The sequence below is a fragment of the Limulus polyphemus genome, unplaced genomic scaffold (genome assembly GCF_000517525.1).
Source record: "Limulus polyphemus unplaced genomic scaffold, Limulus_polyphemus-2.1.2 Scaffold611, whole genome shotgun sequence".
Classification (NCBI taxonomy): Eukaryota; Metazoa; Arthropoda; class Merostomata; order Xiphosura; family Limulidae; genus Limulus; species Limulus polyphemus.
Window position 1 is genome coordinate 224,262 of NW_013666221.1, and position 19,584 is coordinate 243,845.

General features: G+C 33.3%; 1 protein-coding gene across 1 annotated transcript in view; it reads right to left on the bottom strand.

Moving 5' to 3' along the window:
- The window catches only part of LOC106459451 (integrin beta-PS-like), a 51,259-nt gene extending 37,383 nt beyond the window's left edge, over positions 1-13,876 (bottom strand). Inside the window, exons 1-6 of the mRNA XM_022385954.1 lie at positions 13,868-13,876; positions 13,370-13,461; positions 10,872-10,966; positions 5,810-5,911; positions 3,000-3,069; positions 219-277 (exon numbers count right to left, since the gene is read on the bottom strand). Of these exons, the coding sequence (XP_022241662.1) occupies positions 219-277; positions 3,000-3,069; positions 5,810-5,911; positions 10,872-10,966; positions 13,370-13,424 (381 nt within the window). The 5' untranslated portion in view covers positions 13,425-13,461; positions 13,868-13,876. The remainder of the gene's footprint in view (positions 1-218; positions 278-2,999; positions 3,070-5,809; positions 5,912-10,871; positions 10,967-13,369; positions 13,462-13,867) is intronic.
- Positions 13,877-19,584: the final 5,708 nt, after the last annotated feature.

The following is a 19,584-nucleotide window of genomic DNA, read 5'->3' on the forward strand; positions in this document are numbered from 1 at the left end:
AAATATGGTACTTTGTCTCCGGCCATAAGCTGTTTTCAACGCCTTAATTGATATTTGAAAAAAAAGCATGATTTTAAAAACATATTTGGTATATTATTTTAAAGCTATTATTCAGTCAAAACTCATGAATGAGATGCTAAATTAAAAGTCAGCCAACTCACCTCCAAGTTATTTTCTAAATACATATAATAAATTTCAAACAACAGTTTCATACTTACGGTATGCTGTCCCGGAGGAAATTTCGTGTGGACTTTCAAGGTAATATTCATAGGTATGGCTAAAACATTCAGAAGGAAATATTTAGCTTTAAAAATTATTTGTTTGTTGAATTTTATGCAAAGCTACACGAGGACTATCTGTACGAGCAGCCCATGATTTTGAAGTGATAAACTAGAGATAGAAGACAGCTAGTCAATACCACCCGCCAACAACTCTTAGGCTACTTTAATCGTATAGTGGGACTTGACTGTCACTTTTATAAAGCATCAATGGCTCAAAAATGTGGAGTACGATTTTGTTTTGGCGGTAATAGAACCTCACCATTTTTTCACATACAAGCACTTCTAGCGTTCATTGTTCAACTAAAAATTGCAAAAACATTGAGTCTTTTTAACGCTCCTAAGTGGCTCAGCGGTAAACTTGATAGGTTATAGTGCTGAAATGTGAGACTCGATCCATTCGGTGGCCCTGCGCAGATAGTCCATTGTGCAGCTTTGCGTTTACACAAACAAAGAAATTAAGTGTTCCTTTAAAGAAAATTATTGCTATATTTTTTATTTTCTAGCTTGAACAAGGGTCTTAATTTATATGTGTTTTATGATATACGTAATCTAATTGTTCAGGGGTATTCAACATACAGTCTCTCAGAGACAAGTCTGCAGGCGTGCGACGCTAAAATTCGGGTTTCAATAATCGTGGTTGGCATAACACATATCGCCCATTGTGCAGCTTTGCGCTCAACAACACTCAGACCAAACTCAGCATGTAAACAACATCTATTCTGCTTCTTTAGGCTTACGGGTTGGGTTTATATTTCCTTAAATTCATTATCTTTACCTAACAACCAACGTTTTTTCATAAAATAGAAATTATTTCGCCTTTAGAAATAGAATGATAATCCGTGTAAAACGACGATTATAATATGACACTGACATCGAACAATGGGAAATACATGTAGAATCTGATAATCAAGTACTTTACTATTGCTATTACGTTTCATAATCTGGGTACATCTAGCTGATCATTATAACTTTTGAAATTAAAAATATTATTGATAAATATTTCTATCAAGTTAAGGAAAAAACATAAATGATGAATTTTAATAAATATTACTACAGAAAGTTTTGTATGTCTAGAAAAGTTGTTCGAAATGGTAATGTGACTAACATGTGTTTCTCTAAACCTTACAATGTCAGTACCATACGTTCTTATAACGTTTCTATAAACCTTACAATGTTAGTACCATACGTTCTTATAACGTTTCTATAAACCTTACAATGTCAGTACCATACGTTCTTATAACCTTTCTATAAACCTTACAATGTCAGTACCATACGTTCTTATAACGTTTCTATAAACCTTACAATGTCATACCATACGTTCTTATAACGTTTCTATAAACCTTACAATGTCAGTACCATACGTTCTTATAACGTTTCTATAAACCTTACAATGTTAGTACCATACGTTCTTATAACGTTTCTATAAACCTTACAATGTCATACCGCGGTTTTCAAAAACTGAACAGAAACTATTTAAGTCATTTCCGATTTAATACAGTGAAAAACAAAGTAAATGAAATACGGCGTAATGCCGATCTTTCACTGATTTAATACGTTTCAGAAAACTATCGTTTAACACACTTCACACTGGAATTTCAGAAACTCCTGTAATCATAAACCACAACTAACTGACTCTATCTTAAGTTGTTTTATAAATGACACGTCACTGCTAAGAGAAGAACGTATGGTACTGACATTGTAAGGTTTATAGAAACGTTATAAGAACGTATGGTACTGACATTGTAAGGTTTATAGAAACGTTATAAGAACGTATGATATCAAACACACTTTTTTCTAGTTTGAAAGAAAAATGTGTATTTTGTTAATTTTCGGAAAGCAAAGTGAACTACAAGAAATTAGTGACTAATTCAGAATTTATTATAAATCCATTCGCATATTAATATACTTTGTTTTCTTCTTGCATTGTGTAACAAATTTATTATATATTAATTTTAATATCAACGTTTGTTTAGATTAAGTTTATATTCAAAAACATGCATAGCTTATAGTGTTAGATATGTATTGCGTAACTCCCGCCTATTCTCCAAAGTTATAGAAGATTCTCAAGAGTAAGAATCAACAATATATGTATGTCTGTAAACGCTTAAATTTGTATTGTTACGTAATCTGAATTTTCTAGAAACCTCCACACGCATATAAATATAACCAATGCAACGCGCGAAAAGAGAGTATCTATTATTAGTTCGCTATAGTCAGTGTGCTATAAAACTTCGGAAGCTATAACTATGATTTTTATAATGCTTACCAATCGGAAAACCATATATATTTGACCAGGAACCTTTACAAAGTTCGAACATTACAAATCGTTTAACTTCAGTGGATTCTCATCGGACATTAGTATTTTTACGAAAACATTACCTAACGTCATCGCTAAGAAAAATATCGACTTTATATTGTTTGGAAGTTTGTGAAACTTTTGTTTATAAATCATTGTTTGTAATAACTAATTATTTGTAATAATTGTTATTGTAAATTGTACTGTTGTGTGTATATTAAAACGTATTTATGTTAAAAAAAGAAAAATGTATCAATCTGACTAAATATCGGCATATATTTAAATACTAAATCCAAAGCACAATTTAACTACTAAATCTAAATTATCAGTTAACTCAATTTCAGACCATCTGAAATTCTAATACGTAACAACTGTTACTTTGGTCGCCGATAGTTCTTGCGTTAAACATAAATCTTACTAACCTACACTTAGGTCAGCTTCGACATAAACAGGGTTTAGCAGAGCACCACTGTCCTGAGTTGTGTCTTCCTTCTTAAAAAGACATACATACAAATACATATCTTTGTGCCGTTAAATTACAGTAAAATAAAAGTGATCACAACTGAAAGCTGTTGCCTAGATTAAGTTCGATCGTGAAAATAAGCTGTAACCATAAAGGATTCGAACGTGGGTATTTTTGAGATAGAAAATTTATAACAATTACCTACGTCTAGGACGGAGATTTCATTTAGGTTACAAAATACCTACTAATACCACATTTTTAGAGTATGTTGACACACCGTGTACATTTTACTGGAGTTGACAGGGTAGTTGTAACAGTTTCAATAGAGCTTACTGAAAGTGTTTAACTTATACCATGTTTGTTCAAAACAGTAGCTTTAAAACATTTGAAAATAAAACAACCATTCAAAGTACGTGATCAATAAGGCAAGAAACGATTTTATCCTTGAAAATCATACGACATAAATATAATGTGTAATTAGGATATATCCAGAACTTCATAAACTGATTTTAAGAGACGATTCTCCATCATTCCGTTTTTAACTCACGTCTGGAAAGCCCTGCTTAGTTGCTCTCAAGTATTGTGGTAATATAATCAGCCAATTTATAATTATAATAACACCATAACCGTTTTGGTTTATCCTTCCGAAAATAAAGTAAAAATATTCAATTAATTGTTTTACAATAGAACGCAGGAACCAAACGTTTTGATATTAATAGAAAAAATAAATAGATATTTGAACTGTGGATGTTTAGCTATAAGTTCTTTTTCTTCTCGATAGTTTCACGTTTTATAAATGATAGTTGTGAAGTCTGCTGTATTTGATGGAACTCAACCTGGGCAGCAGCTTTGCAGTTGATTTATAATGAATATGGTTATGGTTAACACTTAACAATAGAAATTCGATGATAAACGTTCTGGACAAAGGCCTATCAGCAAGTGGTTTTTTTTTATAGTGGTCCTGAATTACGGCCTAAGAGTGAATTTTAAACAGTTTATAATAATAAAACCAAGATCATTATTTAAGGATAACACTTAAAGTGCAAAATATGTCCGCGGACATACAACGCTAGAAACCGGGTTTCGATACCCGTAGTGGGCAGAGCACAGATAGCCCATTGTGTATCTTTGTGCTTAACTTCAAACAAGCAACAACAAAGTTATCTTACTCTTTTAAAAATCATTTAATCATTAGACTATTCAAGTTTGATTTTGTGTTGTTATTACTATTTTTCTTTATTCACGAAATTTTAACGTAAATGGTAAAAAATTAGCTCTGGGGAAAGTACACAATAATAACCACAAACGCTAAACTTTTGTAAAACTGTGCATACTATACATAATTACCCTTAAGAATACAATATAAACTATACACACAACAGTAAAGAATGTCAATCGCAGCTGGATCCTATAACAAAAAATAACTGATGATAAATCTAGTAACACAAACAAAATAATTAAACTCGTCACAAATTATCATCAAAATCTTGATACAAAAAACAAACTAAATAAGGTACGACAAAGTTCCACTTAGAATGGAATGAAAGTATAGTTCCTTATTAATTTCAGTGTTTTTCTCATCACACATTTAGGATAATTGGCTTTTGCACATTCATTTGGTAGATCTGCACATTTAACAGAACACTCTTTACGAGATGATTGGTATGATTACTAAGATGGGTAAAAATATTAAAATTGGTGGATTAGATGATAACTCTTTTTCATTCAGAGTAACAATATGTAGTCATCTTCAACTAAAATCTTATTTGTCGAGGTTGATATTAAGGAAATTACCCTATACTTTAAATACTGGTTGAACCACAATGTTTCAGTATTTAATTTAGGAAGAACAAAAAACAACTAAACGTGGCAGATATTTAGTTTGAAGGAGAAGAAAGCAACGTGATAGTTGCCTGCTCTACCCAACTGGGGTCCTCGGGAACGGTTGTTCCCCTTCAACCCCACGCGCGAGAATAATTTGCTACACTGGCTATAATCGTGTTTAGAAACATTGACGGGAAGTTTTTGAGAGAAATTTTTGAAGAAGTTCGAAGAAGGCAAGATGAAGGTATTCTTTTCCAGTGGTGATGATGGAAATGTTGTGGCTGTTGATGATGTGAAGAGTTGAGACAGATAGATCCAGACATGCATTCGGAGCAGGAAATTTACATCATATAAATTAATTTTATATTAAGTAGACTTTATTGAAACTGATTTTATAGAAATGATTTGAATTTGGATTTAAAGCTCTTTTAGAAGGGGGGGGGACTACATACACACTCATCTTTTTTTCACTAAATTCTGTTTTATTATTATTATTATGAATAACTGAAAATCAAATATATCGGAAGCTTAATGCAACAAATCCCTCTCATCTCAAGTTAATTTTGGCTTTAATTTCAAAAATCTTTCGTTTTGTGCAGCAGTTAACTGAGGAGTAGATCGAGGAGAGAAAAAAGTTAAACCTCCCCAAATAAACCTCCCTCAAGGGGCATTATTCTCCTCAACTTAAAAATATTATACAACCTTTGTAGATATATATATATATATATTCAAAAGGGCGTATGTGAGCCATTGAAGAAAGATCATTTATTTCTCTCACATGTGACAGAATAACTTATCCAAACAAAAAGTTCACTCGCCGCCTATGTTCGTGTCTGATTTACTTCTTAAACGTCACGTAATGTAAAAAAAAAAAAAAAAAATCCCTCCTGGAGATTCGTGCCCAAGTGATATTAGTTGAAGAATAACAATAATATCTAAACTTACCTTCAAAATGCTATTACTACTTTCAGGTAGTTCACTATCTAAAGGGCCGCATCCATGTTTAGTAAGGTAGCTTCGTGTGCCACAACGAAATGGAATAAAGTCCTTAAAAACAAAATATTTATAATTACAATAAATATTTCTTACAGTACAGTCAGAAGAAGACCTCAGCATTTTCAAAGAGGACGTGTGAAGCACCTTAAATTATCCTAAGGTTAGAATATATTAGTAATGATTTAATAAATCTTGCTGAATCTAGGATGTTACTTTATCTCTTCATGTTTAAGATTTTATATAGTTTTACTCAAAATATTAATCGCTGCGCCATTCAAATACTTCTAAGAGTGCAGTTTCTTCTGGCGATATTGAGTTCAAGAAACATAAAAAACATTATAAAACCTGATAATGACAGTAATAAGGGAACAATTAAAGTACAATGTTCTTAATGAAAACCATTAGCAGATCAATGATAACTGCGATAATTCATAATACATTCTACCCGGAAGAGTTTATTACTTTGTTGATTTTATGATTATACACCATGTAATTTAAGGAGGTTTATAGCAAATCATATAAATTTCTATTTGTGTTCAAAATAATAGTGCTGTACATGGTTGCAATTATTAATGGCCTCTGATGAAAGATTCATAGAAAGAAAAACGTCTTTATTATTCGTCATTTATTATACATTATTCTTTAATATTAACAAAGTCTCCCGCTGGTTCAGCGATAAGCTGAAGACCTTATAATGATTTTACTATGATTCTCCGCGGAGAAGATGGACCATTGTGTATCTTTGCGAATAAAAGCAAAACAAAGAACAAAAACAATACTAAACAACATATTTTATAAGACTGCTTCATAGACAGAAACGACGCAAGCTGCGTCAGATATTTCTGTACCTATTAAAATGTATTTTTTCTTTAAATAAACTGTATTTACAGGTGATAGATTGTATTAATACAGTTTTTATGTAATATGTAAAGCATATTCCGTGTTATATATCTCGTGTTATATATATTCCGTGTTATATATATATTTTTTTATTTTTGCATAACGCTTCTAGATCTGTATGTGTGTCTGTAACACTAGAACGTTAGTCACAGAATGTTGCTACATTTCTTTCGTCCTAATTACCTACAGTTCTGGGTCATTCCCCTATGGTGTCACATGCACTTCCTCGTAGGAAGAATTGCTTTATAGAGGAATACACTGTGCAAACGTCGATAGTGATATTTCAATTGCCGGATCAGATAATATCTTGAAGATTTATCCTCCCCATTTTTCTATTGAAATCACCAAGAGTGGCGTGTGTAGCTTCTGCGAACTGGAGAGGATGTACTATAGAATTTTGTACAAAAAGTTGTGTTATTTTATTCTAGGACAGTTCTATCTTAAGACAAGCAGTTTTCTGATGTAATAGTGCCTAGAACCCAGTAAAGCTGTCACATAGTTAAATGCATTTCTTTAATTTCGATTGTCTTTGTTGTGCATAAAGAAATTTTCACTCAATAAATATTGTGCTTGATCTCTTTCTTGCTTGAAACTCAGTTGAAGTAAGAGATATTAAATTTAAATTCGTAATACACTTATTGACGTTCCCCATGCTATTGCAGTTACAGCTCTTATCTGCAAGGTTATCAGTGCACCTGAAAATACAAAAAATAAATGCAATGACCTCTGAACTTATACAACACAAAAATTAGTAGTTTCAAACCACGAAAAAAATGTAAACTTTAACAACATCTGCCATATAAGTGATACTCATGTATTAATAATTAACCAAAAAGTATATTTTACAGTGATTTGAAGTTTTGACATAGCTTTTCTGGTCAGTATAATCGAAAACCTCTCCATAATGTAGTAACGTAACTTTGAAATGTGATTTTTCGTAATACTTAAAATAGATGCTTGTCATAAATGTGCTTTGACGATTTCATTTGAGGTGGAATTGCTATATAATTGTGTTAATTTCAGACCACATCAATATAAATATTGCCAAAATTTCCTATTCTTTTTAATCTGAAAGGTGCACGTGCTACATCGCCGTTAAAACTTTCACTTATTTATAGTGTAAAGGTCAGCAAGAAATATGTTTCATATACTGTGGTGGTTACTTTTATTGTAAACTAATTCCCAGTTGTTTGTATTTTGAAGTCATACACTTTGAAGACCACAAACCTCTAAAATATGGACATTTTCCGTTTCGAGTAGATTAATTCATTTTGTTATTCTTGAAGTAGCATCCTGATCGCGGTACATATTATAATAATTTTAGTTTCGAATTGCAGCGTTTCTGAGAATTGCTTCTGTTTGTCTGTAGTTAAGCACAACGGTACACAATGAGCTATGTCTGCTCTGCCCACCATTGGTATCAAAACCCGGTTTCTAGCGTTATAAGTCTGTACGCGCACCGCTGTGTTATTGGGGGCTCTGAGAATTGTGTCCAATGGATACACTAATGTTCATCATGGACTACAAATCACATTTGAAACTCTATACAAACATTGTACGTTTGAAGCGCTGGGAGAATGAAATGTTGTATATTCACAACTATAATAGCTCTTTTATTTATGGCAATTACGTTTTGAGGTAAAACCTACTGGAAAAATGTAGTACTAATCTCCGGAACTTTCCTAATTATCTTTGGGAATACATTATGTGGACGCTGTATTTTAGAAGTATAAAACGCTAGAAACCTGTTGAAATTCACAGGACAACGGTTTTCATGAGACACAGAACACAATCACACAAAATAAACTCATCATTAAATTTCACAAATTAAAAGCGTAACGAAGGAAACAGCTTTACAGTTTTCCTGTCTATTGTTTGCAGTAAATGTAACTAAATATATTTGATATTTCGTAAAAAGCTGTATATTGGAAGTGGGAAAAGAGAGAATGATAACCTTAACGTGATTTTACTTCGTTGTGGGAAAGAGATGTTTTGGGATGGGGAAACAGGTTTTGATTACGTTTCATGACCGAGATTGTTTTTACTTCTAAAATGCTGTCTAAACACTGTTTGTTTGTTTTAGATCAAAACCACATTAGGCTATCTGCTGTGTCCACCGTGTGGAATTGAACGTCGGATTTTAGCGTTGTAAGTCCGTAGACTTATCGCTGTCCCACTGGGGTAATGTCTGAAGACAACACTATTGTTTCAATAAAAATATTGTTACCAATATTCTTTTATAAAAAGTAACACAATTTGTCAACATTGTTGAGAACTTCTCAACGTATCATTTAGTTATGGCAATATCCTATGTTTATATTATTTTTTATCGTGGAGAACAAAGCAAACCTCCTGTCGAGTAACAAATAAGATATTTCTTCTATGCTTAAAAGATCAAGTGTACAGTCTGGACATTGCGAACAGTTCCTTGTAAAACGCCACTTACTTTTGGTGTTCCTCACCTAAATATATAATTTAAATTCAGTCCTGTCATTCGTCTTTCATGTATTATGAAACGTAATCTGTGCATTTATTCAGAACAGTTTCATATATTATCGATATTTCACATTCGCTAAATTACTTATTTCATTGAATAAACATCATCAGAGTTCAAAACTTTCTGTACAGAAAATCAGTTACTATTATTGTTCCCTGATGAACGTGTCCGGAGCAAGCGCCTTGCAAGCCTAAAGATAAAAGAGTGAAGCAAAAGGATTGGTTTGAGTCTCTTAATGTGTACTCTTTCACACTAAACAATATGTAATATGACAAATCAATTTAACCATCCTTATTATCAGATGCACAATTACTACATTTTGAATTCTTTATTTCAGTGCATGCGAGCGTGAGAAAAAACAAAAATCAGACTACTTGTGCACTTCATTATACCAGCATTAGGGAGATTTTAAGATACTTGGAGGATGTGTGTGTGGTTACAACACAACGATAATGTTTCTTTTCTAATTTCTATATATTTAACATTTATGAAACTTTACATTTTCAGAAGACCGAGTATAAAAGTACGACATTTTTCGAGGTGTTTATATAAACTTTTAAAAGATAGGTTAAAACAGTGTTGTGTGTATATCTGCGACATTGAATTTATTTAAACTCTTGCATACTTTTAATTGTAGCAAATCTACTTTCCAAAATTTCACTGCAGGTCTTTAATTTGGTACAGAAATTGTAAGTGTTTGGACTGAAATAAAACATTCACAGATTGTCTATAGATTTTCCGAAGGCATTTGAAAGAAGCCATAATAGAATATACTGCGCAAACAAGTGATTTTGAAAGTTCTTAAGGGGCGGTCGATCTTTATAGATTTGCATGACTTTATTTGTAATGAACCTTCTTGGTGTTCAACAGGTTTTTAACTCGTCACATTTGACACAAAAGTTGCAGTTCATTGGACTGGAATGAAAAATTCACAGTTTTTGTTCAATCATCATAAAGATATTCACCTTTTGGGTGCAGGATGACAGGTGTGTTATAGAATATCTTTAAGCAGGTTTCCAGTTGTTGCCTTGTGAGTGACTCAGCGTGATGAATAATTATAGCACTGATAAAATCAGATCAAACAACATTTCGATAAAAAGTATTTCATTCGGTGAACGCAAACACCATCAACTGTCTCCCCCTGGTGGGTCAACGACAAGTTCACTGACTAACAACGCTGAAATATAGGGCTCTATTTTACGCGGAGGGCATAGTGCAGATAGCCCATTGTGTGGCTTTACATTTGAAACAAACCAACCCTAAAACTGTATGATTTTTAGAGCAGCTTTTGCCCAAATACTGGGCCTAACTTAAACTAAATTGTAGTTGTAATTTATTGGCAATTCAAAGTAAATTTAAAGAAGAAACTGAAGAACATATTTCAACTTTATTGTTTGTTACTTTATCGAATTCATGCTAATACACTTTTTTGTCTTGATTATGGTTACAAGCCTCAATCAGTTGCCCATGTAAACCTCTGCGTAACAACAACAACAATAGACCCACATCAAAGCTGCCCGTTTTTCTGAGTGCATTTTGTTTGCTTAAAGAAATCGCTTTGCTGCTTAAATGGATGTTAACTCGTTTATACATGAAATGAATATTTGAACTTACTTCTTTAGTGCACCAAGAACAGTTCGGAAATCTGAGACATTCACTGCAGGTGACATGTTTGTTACAGAAGTCTTCTTCACTAGTTTCTATACCATCTGGAAAATACACACAAGAAAGTTTGATTCTTTTTTTTTTTTTTGCTACTGTTGCAAGATTTCGAATTTTTTAAAAAACAAAGTCTGTCAAGATTTTACTAAAACTTTTCACTTCTTTTAATTTCTTTAAAAACGGACTTTATCGGAAAGCAATAACTATGTTTCATTTCTCAGTCTGTTACCGTGTAATGTTTTCCATACTTTATTTTGAACAAAGCATATGTAACAGAACACTTCTTACTGTTACGTCGTCAAGAAATTGATGTCGCGTTTTGGAACACTAACCATCCCCCCAAAAACGCACATCACGTATAATAGTTAAACGAACCGCCTAAACGTCACGTTAGTGTAACCTATATAATATGTAAAGTTTAGTATAATCTAATCCCTTATAATGATGGCATACGACAAGACACATTCGTCATGTAATGCTGTTTGAATACAAAAAAGGGATTAAAGCATATGAAATGTGGCGTCATCTATTGAATAGCATCACAAACAGAAATCCATAAAAGAAATCACACTTTGTGTATTCGAGGTTCAGACAGAAAAATAACTATGATATGGACAACAACCATTTCTTTAGAACAAAGCACAATTTAAAATCAAAATACTCTCCTCGCAAAAAGAACACGACCTTCACTAGTACTGTACGTGAGGGTTTTATAATATATTTATTGATGTAGTGTTTAAATGTAGCACTAAAAACCTGGAGTTCTTAAAAATTATTTTTCAATGAAGGACAGCACTTTTAATGTATATATAAGACATTACAGTTTATATCAGTAAAATTTGTTAAAATTGAGCTCTGTACATTGAATCATTCTGATGCAATGAGTTTCGTATGACTAAAGAGCACAATCCGAACACTTTTCCCGTGCGTTACTTCCGACAAAAATATCGTTTTTAGAAAATATTCACGTTTTTTACAGATTCTTACAATGAGGTATGAATACTACGACGTAAACAATTTTAACTGATTTTACTATCATAATACCTCCAATTTATTTACAAAATTTCTCTTTTTGATCGATTTTTGAAGCAAAGAAATATTGTGCTACCTGTTGTGTCCACCGCAGGAAATCGAACCCCTGATTTTAGCATAGCAAAGTCTGTAGACTTACCGTTGTCCCACCAGAGGACTCTTCCATAAGAATTAAAATATCCACTCCTAACTACAATAACGCTTTCATTCATTCATTGTCCACAGTTTATGCTCTTAAGTCCCATTACAATTGTAGATTCATGTTCTGTATCTAAAACATAGTTACGTAACTGGTTATCGACTGCTATATCACAATTTTGTATATTGCCTTTCGCAAAATATGGTTATGAATAGTCTCACCCTGACTTTACAATCTTATCTAATTTTCTTTTCCCTTATCATGTCACTACCATTTAACGACAACAGTTATTCTAATGACATATATATATATTCTCTTTTTGACTGCCGCTGCTGGTAGACGTGTTTGAACAGCTGGCTAAAGAAAATATCTTTCCTACCGATATCCATACTTGACGGCAACTTTCAATATGACTCTTAGAAATCTGATGAACTTGCCATTTTTGGGGCTCAAGAAATTGTCTAACGTATCACATAATCAGGTTAAATATGCAAATATATGGGGTGTACTACATCTGTGTACAAGGGAGGGTCACAATAAAGCGGCCAGTCGCTGGATTACCACTAGTTCTTTATATGTGTAGCTTCTATTGCAAGGTATCAATGATAGTTGTACAAACAGTATTTTGTTTAATCACTTGTGCTGATATTGTTGGAAGTAATGAGCTGTGACAATTATTCCGCAATAATTGGCTTGGTTTCTTCCGGTCTTATACAAACTGAATAACAACCAGTAATCCAACAGAAGTTCGTATTGTTTGTTTGTTTTTTGGATTTTGCGCAAAGCTACACGAGGGCTATCTGCACTAGCCGTCCCTAATTTAGCAGTGTAAGACTAGAGGGAAGGCAGCTAGTCATCACCACCCACCGCCAACTCTTGGGCTACTCTTTTACCAACGAATAGTGGGATTGACCGTCACATTATAACGCCCCCAAGGCTGAAAGGGCGAGCATGTTTGGTGTGACGGGGATTCGAACCCGCGACCCACAGATTGCGAGTCGAACGCCCTAACCATCTGGCCATACCGGGCTCAGAAGTTCGTAAATGACGAGACCCGATCTGTTTCTGAAATTTATTCTATTTATTTATTTGTTTGAAGTTAAGCACAAAGCTACACAATGGGCTCTCTGTGCTCTGCCCACCACGGGTATCGAAACCCGGTTTATAGCGTTGTAAGTCCGCAGACGTACCGCTGTGCCACTGGGGGGGCGTTTCTGTAATCTAAAGAAATATTACAGTTACTTATTTTTACAAATATAATCTATGTATAACCACTTACCAGTTCGGTAAAAATGTACTTGAAGTAACAGTAGAAATGCTGCATTTACGTACATGTTAAGTTGCCCAGGCAAGTTCAATCGACGATTTGACCTAAAATAAACAGAAACACACATTATTGAAGTATCATTTCTTGATTTCTAAATTTTCAATATAATATTTGGTTAGTGTACAAAAACTTGCATCTCTCTCTATTTTTCTTTGTATGTTTGTGTCCTTCGTAGTATTTAGTATCAAGGAAGCGATTTCTAAATTATAACCGAAGCGGATATGTCACCAAAAGTGTAATTTTGTGTGAAAATATCTTCCGTATGTACTAGGTATAAAACTTTTATAGAGAATCTTCAATTTCTTTATATTCATGATAAGTTTTACATTAACAGGAGCTAAGTAAGGTTTTATTTCTAAATTCCATTTAGCATGTAAATCACACAAACATGACAAAGTATACTTGCTAATAAATAGTTAAACTTGTTACACGGCTCTAAGAGTTTCATACCTAATAACGCCGGACGGTAATCACCTACTGAAAAAAAAATATTATGAAAGACGAAATATTATAATATACTGGATAACAAATATTTTGCAAGAATAATGTTTGCGTAACGTTTCCTCGAAGCATACGGAAGTAGACATGTAGTTTGTTAAAAGATAACGCAGTGCACTACCAAGAAAAGCAGAAGCAGTCGGTTTAATCAAAAACAATTAGCACAGAAGTATAGCTAAAACGTGATCAGTTTGCTTTGAATTTCGGGCAAAGCTACACGAGACCTATTTGCACTAGCCGTCCCTAATTTAGCAGTGGAAGGTATCTAGTCATCACCACCCACCGCCAACTCTTGGGCTACCCTTTTACCAACGAATAGTGGAATTGATCGTTACATTATAACGCCCCCACAACCGAAAGGGCGAGCATATTTGGTGGGAGAGGAATTCGAACCCGCGACCCGCACATTCCAAGTCGAGCTCCCTCACCACCTGGCCATGCCCGGCAACGTGATCAGACGGTGTAATTTCAATATTCTTTTAATAAACAACATAATATAAAAGCTCAACAACTGTTATTTTGATATTATAAAAAAATGTAACATTAAATATAATAATTTTGGGACACATCTTAGATTGCCAACATAGACACAAAACCTAGTATTATTATTTATTTATTTTCTCTAAATGTTTTTTTACTTCCATTTTCTTTTAACCCTAGTTTTTGTCCTTTTCGCCTTTTCTGTTTTTCCACTCTTAATCAATTACACCTAATATTGTATTTGATCCTTTTTTTCGTTAATCCTGGTGAATAATGTTTGGTCAAAAAGTCGTATTTATCATTCACTTAATATTCAAACCTAAACTTCAATAAGGGGGCAGGGATTTAATAATTCATTATAAATATTGTTCGCGTAGTATCAAAACTTTCAAATCAATCTCAAAGAAAATAACGAGTTATTAATATTCATTGCAACGCTGTTGCAAGAGAGTAAGTCGTAAGAAAATATTAGCACGCTCAAATAAGGAATTTGGTTTTCATTACCATTACAACAAAATTCCATACTTCCCACGAGATGCACCTTGCTAGACTAATGTATTCACATCTATTAAATGTTCACGAAATGATCACACCTTTATTCTTAATTAATAAGCGATTCTGAATAATTTACAAACTGCTATATACAACAATAAGAAAATATATTTTATTTCAAACATGAAAATTGTTATAATTTAAGCCCGGGGGTTCTCAAACCTTTTTAGCCCGAAACTGGAACCTTTTGTAGCGTTGAATATTAACCCCCCTCCCCATCTGTTAGGTAACTGTAATTCAACAGAGAATAATTAATAATGTTCTACACATGTTCTGTAATACTAAAAAGTAGCCAGACCATGAATCTGCGGATTTGTGGTTTGTGTCCCATTGCCACAATATCGCGCTCCGTCCTTTAAAGTCGTGAGTGCGTTATCAGAGTAATAGTTGAATCCCACTATTCAGTTAGACAAGAGTAGACCAAGAGCTGCCGGTGGATGCTGTTGAATTGCTACCTTCCTTATAGTTCAAAATTAGGGACCAATATGCGCAGAAAGACCTTGTGTAGCTTTGCGTGAAATCTGAAAAGAGCACATATCTTCCGTATCTCTGTTATTGCTATTCTTGTTTGAACGGGCACGGCATGGCCTTGTGGCTAGGGCACTTGACTCGCAATTTGTGCGTCGTGGGTTCGAATCCACGTCACCAAACATGCTCGCCCTGTCAGCCATGGGAGCATTATAATATTACGATTAATCCCACTATTCGTTGGTAAAAATTAGCCTAAGAGTTGGGGAGGGTAGTGTTGACTTAATGCCTTCCGTATAGTCTATCACTGCTAAATTAGTAACGGATAGCGCAGATGGCCCTCGTGTAGTTTTGCGCGAAATTCAAAACAAACCAAAATAAACTAGCTCGAAATGAAACACGCTATAAAGAACATACGAAATGTTGTTATCTCATTACAAATATATTGCGAGTCGTGTAATGTTACCTATAAACAGTTCTCCAACTGAATAGAAGAAAAAAGAACTAAATAATATTCTACCGAGTCAGAAAATCTAACTTACTAGAACTAAAGAAAGTATAAAAAAGTTTAACAAACTTTTTCAGAGTTTCCATACAGCTACGACTAAAATATGGCCTCTATCTGTAATGCGGATTACCTTTCAAAAGCCAAACTGTTGATGCTATAAGTTTGTCAGGTGATATTTCTGGGCTGGGAATCATAAGTGCATTCATCCCTACTACTGATGGAAAAAAAAATGACTGCTTGTATTTTTATAGGCATTATGTTGGTGTGGCACTGTTTAATTGGATCGATGACAACCAGTCAATGGGTAAATCATCAGCACGTAATTGTACTGTAATAGAGTTGATTTTCATACAGAAAAAAAAGGCGAGGGGGCAATCAGATAATATTAGCATTTTATGCCCATTTTATTCACTGCTTTCATAATTGTGTCCAGTACTGTAATTAATTGCTTGCAATTGCTTATCTGGGAATATTACACTTTAGATACTTACGAAACATTATGTGTGTATATATGTATGTACATATATATATATATATATATATCAGGACAAAAACAATAACATATTAATATCATCTACAAGTGAGTGAAATAAACCTGCGATCTATATTCTTTAAAAGCAACAAATATTATTAAATTTATATCGCGCAGGACAAGACAAAATAAAACATAGAAAATTATTATTCTACTGGAAGAAATTAATTGCGGCGACAAAACTCAAAAAGCATTGTTGGTATCCCGTCTCTCCAATAAAGATCAGAAGTCTGGTGAGAAACCACTGAAGAACAATGACAATAAGGGTTAAGACCTGAGTGCTTAAATCCACAACGTCCTAAATAAATCTACCATTTACCATCCGCGCTAGTTATGGGTGTGATATTACCCACACGTTATTATTTACTGAGAAAATGTATAAATCAACAACACAAAATCAAATTATGGGTCTTAGCCACTGTTGTAATCTAAACCAGAAAATACACCTGACCGTAACCTAACGGAAATTATAATACAACCCTCTTACGTAAATTAACAGTATTGGTGAGCAATAAAAACCCCTCAACACCACCCTTAGAACTAACAATCCAAATTCAAATTACCAATTACAAACTAGACAAGTAGAACTAAATTATTCTTCTAGTAAGTTAAATAAACCAGTTCAAACACCTCCCATTTCAACATCTCAATACAAGTTTGGTTAACTAAGACAAACCTATTTACATAAAGTCAATCTTCCCAGTCCCAGTTATTCGTATCAACACTGTGTGTTTAATAATTGTAATGTTCGAAATTATGGTAATATGAAAAAAGATAACAATGGACTACATGTGATTTTAGTAAAAAGGACTACTCAAAACGATTTTGAAAAATATGAATATCCAATAAAAGAAAAGAAGAAACTTCTGTAATAAATAACTATATCAATTGCAAAAAAAAAAAAAAAATCTATAGAACATTATAATTTCCCAGATTTCAAGATTATTATATTTTAATCGTTATGACAACACTATTTGAAACTTAATTAATATTGGAAACAATAATACATATTTTCAACGGTGAAATGATAAATCCTCCCTTTGAAATAATTATAAGGGTCAAACTTTTGAAGAAACAAAAAGCAGTATCCAAATCCTATATAGTGTTCAGCAGTTTGAGCATTATTAATTTGTTGTATTAATTGTATCATATTATTAATTTTATGTATATCCAGTTTCGGAGGGTAAATTAAAGAAAGAGTTGGAATAATAGTTCAATTATTAATTAATTCTAAGTCATCAATTTAACGAAATGTTAAATTTATAATTTTCAGTAGCGGAACAAGGTTTTAAGAACAACGTTTTATAGATGAATAAATATAGTGCCAACATTAGTTGAATAGTTAGTTCGCATAGGTAGGCCTACTTGGTTCTTACATACGCTTTGTTAAAATAATAATAAAACTGTGAAAAATAGAAACACTAAATAAACTTTGACATTTTTCTTTCTGTGAATCTATATGTCACTATAATATCATCTCAAACCTTATCAGTTGGTAAACTCAAAACTCTTAATTCATCAGGCAAGATATTTTAGTATTTACAGCAATTTGTCTGTTTGCTATTAAGCACAAAAACTAAACAATGGGCTATCTAAGCTCTACCCACCGCGGATATCAAAACCCGGCTTTTATCGTTACAAGTTCTGAAAATTACCGCTAAGCCACCGGGAAGGGAATTTAAAGTTTTTTTGTTTGTTTGTTTGGAATTAGCACAAAGCTACACAATGTGCTATCTGTGCTCTGCCCACTACGGGTATCGAAACCCGGTTTTTAGCGTTGTAAGTCCGCAGACATGCCGCTGTGCCACTGGGGGGGCGCATTTAAAGTAGTCAAATCATACGCGAATATGGAAGAAACTGAACAACATCCATTTAGAGTAGCTAAACCTTGTAAGACTGGATTATTATTATCGATAATTCGGAATCCTTCAGTAGGCAAACATTCAATATGGGCTTTAATATTGTGAAATATCTAGTATTATATTGAGAACAACAGTAGAACTTTTAAATATAATATTTACCGAAGCTGAAATAATCCTAAACCATACATTGGTTTCTTATGTAATTTGAGATTTCTTTTAAATTAGATTACCAATTGACTTATTTTATTTTGGATCCTTTAGATAAATTATATAAGACAAAACTTTCAGAGATTACATTTAAAAATGTATTATTAAAATTAATTTCGCTAATTAGAACTACAGCACACAAGTTCCCATAAATAATGCCAAAATTAGAACCAATTTTGTCAATTGGAGTGATGACAAATTTTTCTTGAATTTTAATAATTTTGTCACTATTTATTAACTAGCGTCCATTTTAGTTACCTCCATCCCATAATTCTAACTTTATTTTAGATAAAAGCGACATTTTAAGTTTGTAGTCATTAAAAAAACATCAAGGGCACAATTATGATTAGAACTGAGTATACCGTAAAGAACAAGTAGCTACGGAAAAACATCATATATATAAATATGCACCCTACCGCAAGGTCTGTCCAATCACTGTACCGCCCGACAAGTGTACGTCATTCGCCGTGAAGGTCTTCTGAATACTGTTACTAGTAAAAAAATGTTCTCTATTTTCACTCTTACTACCCTGAAGATATGAACAAGAACTCCTGAATGTTTCATGGTGATCAAAGATCGAAAAATATGCACTAAGGCAGTTGCAAGGGAGAAAATTGAAAAGGTTGTCAAAAACGTAAAATATGATAAGATAAATTTAGTAAGGGGGTTTTATAACATTTCTGGAGGTTACTCAAGAACCCGTGAAAGTTTCGTGGGGATCAATTTGCTTGTTTCGCGCAAATCTATATACAAATTATCTAGGCTAGCTGTACTTAATTTTAAATTGATAGACTAGAGGAAAGGCAACTAATAAATAATACCAACCGCCAACTCTTGGTTAGTAGTATTTGATCCCCACTCTTAAAATGCCACATCCTCAAAGTACGAAAACGAAACTCTCTGATTCACAGTGCGGCACGCTAACTACTGTCCCACGCACAGCCCATGTTGGTCAGAGGGCAGGAAGTTGTAAAATGTTCATCGCGAACAGATAAACACATAGACATAAGCTGCTTTATAGTATTGGTGGAAATAGGAGCATAAATAATAAGATTGAAGA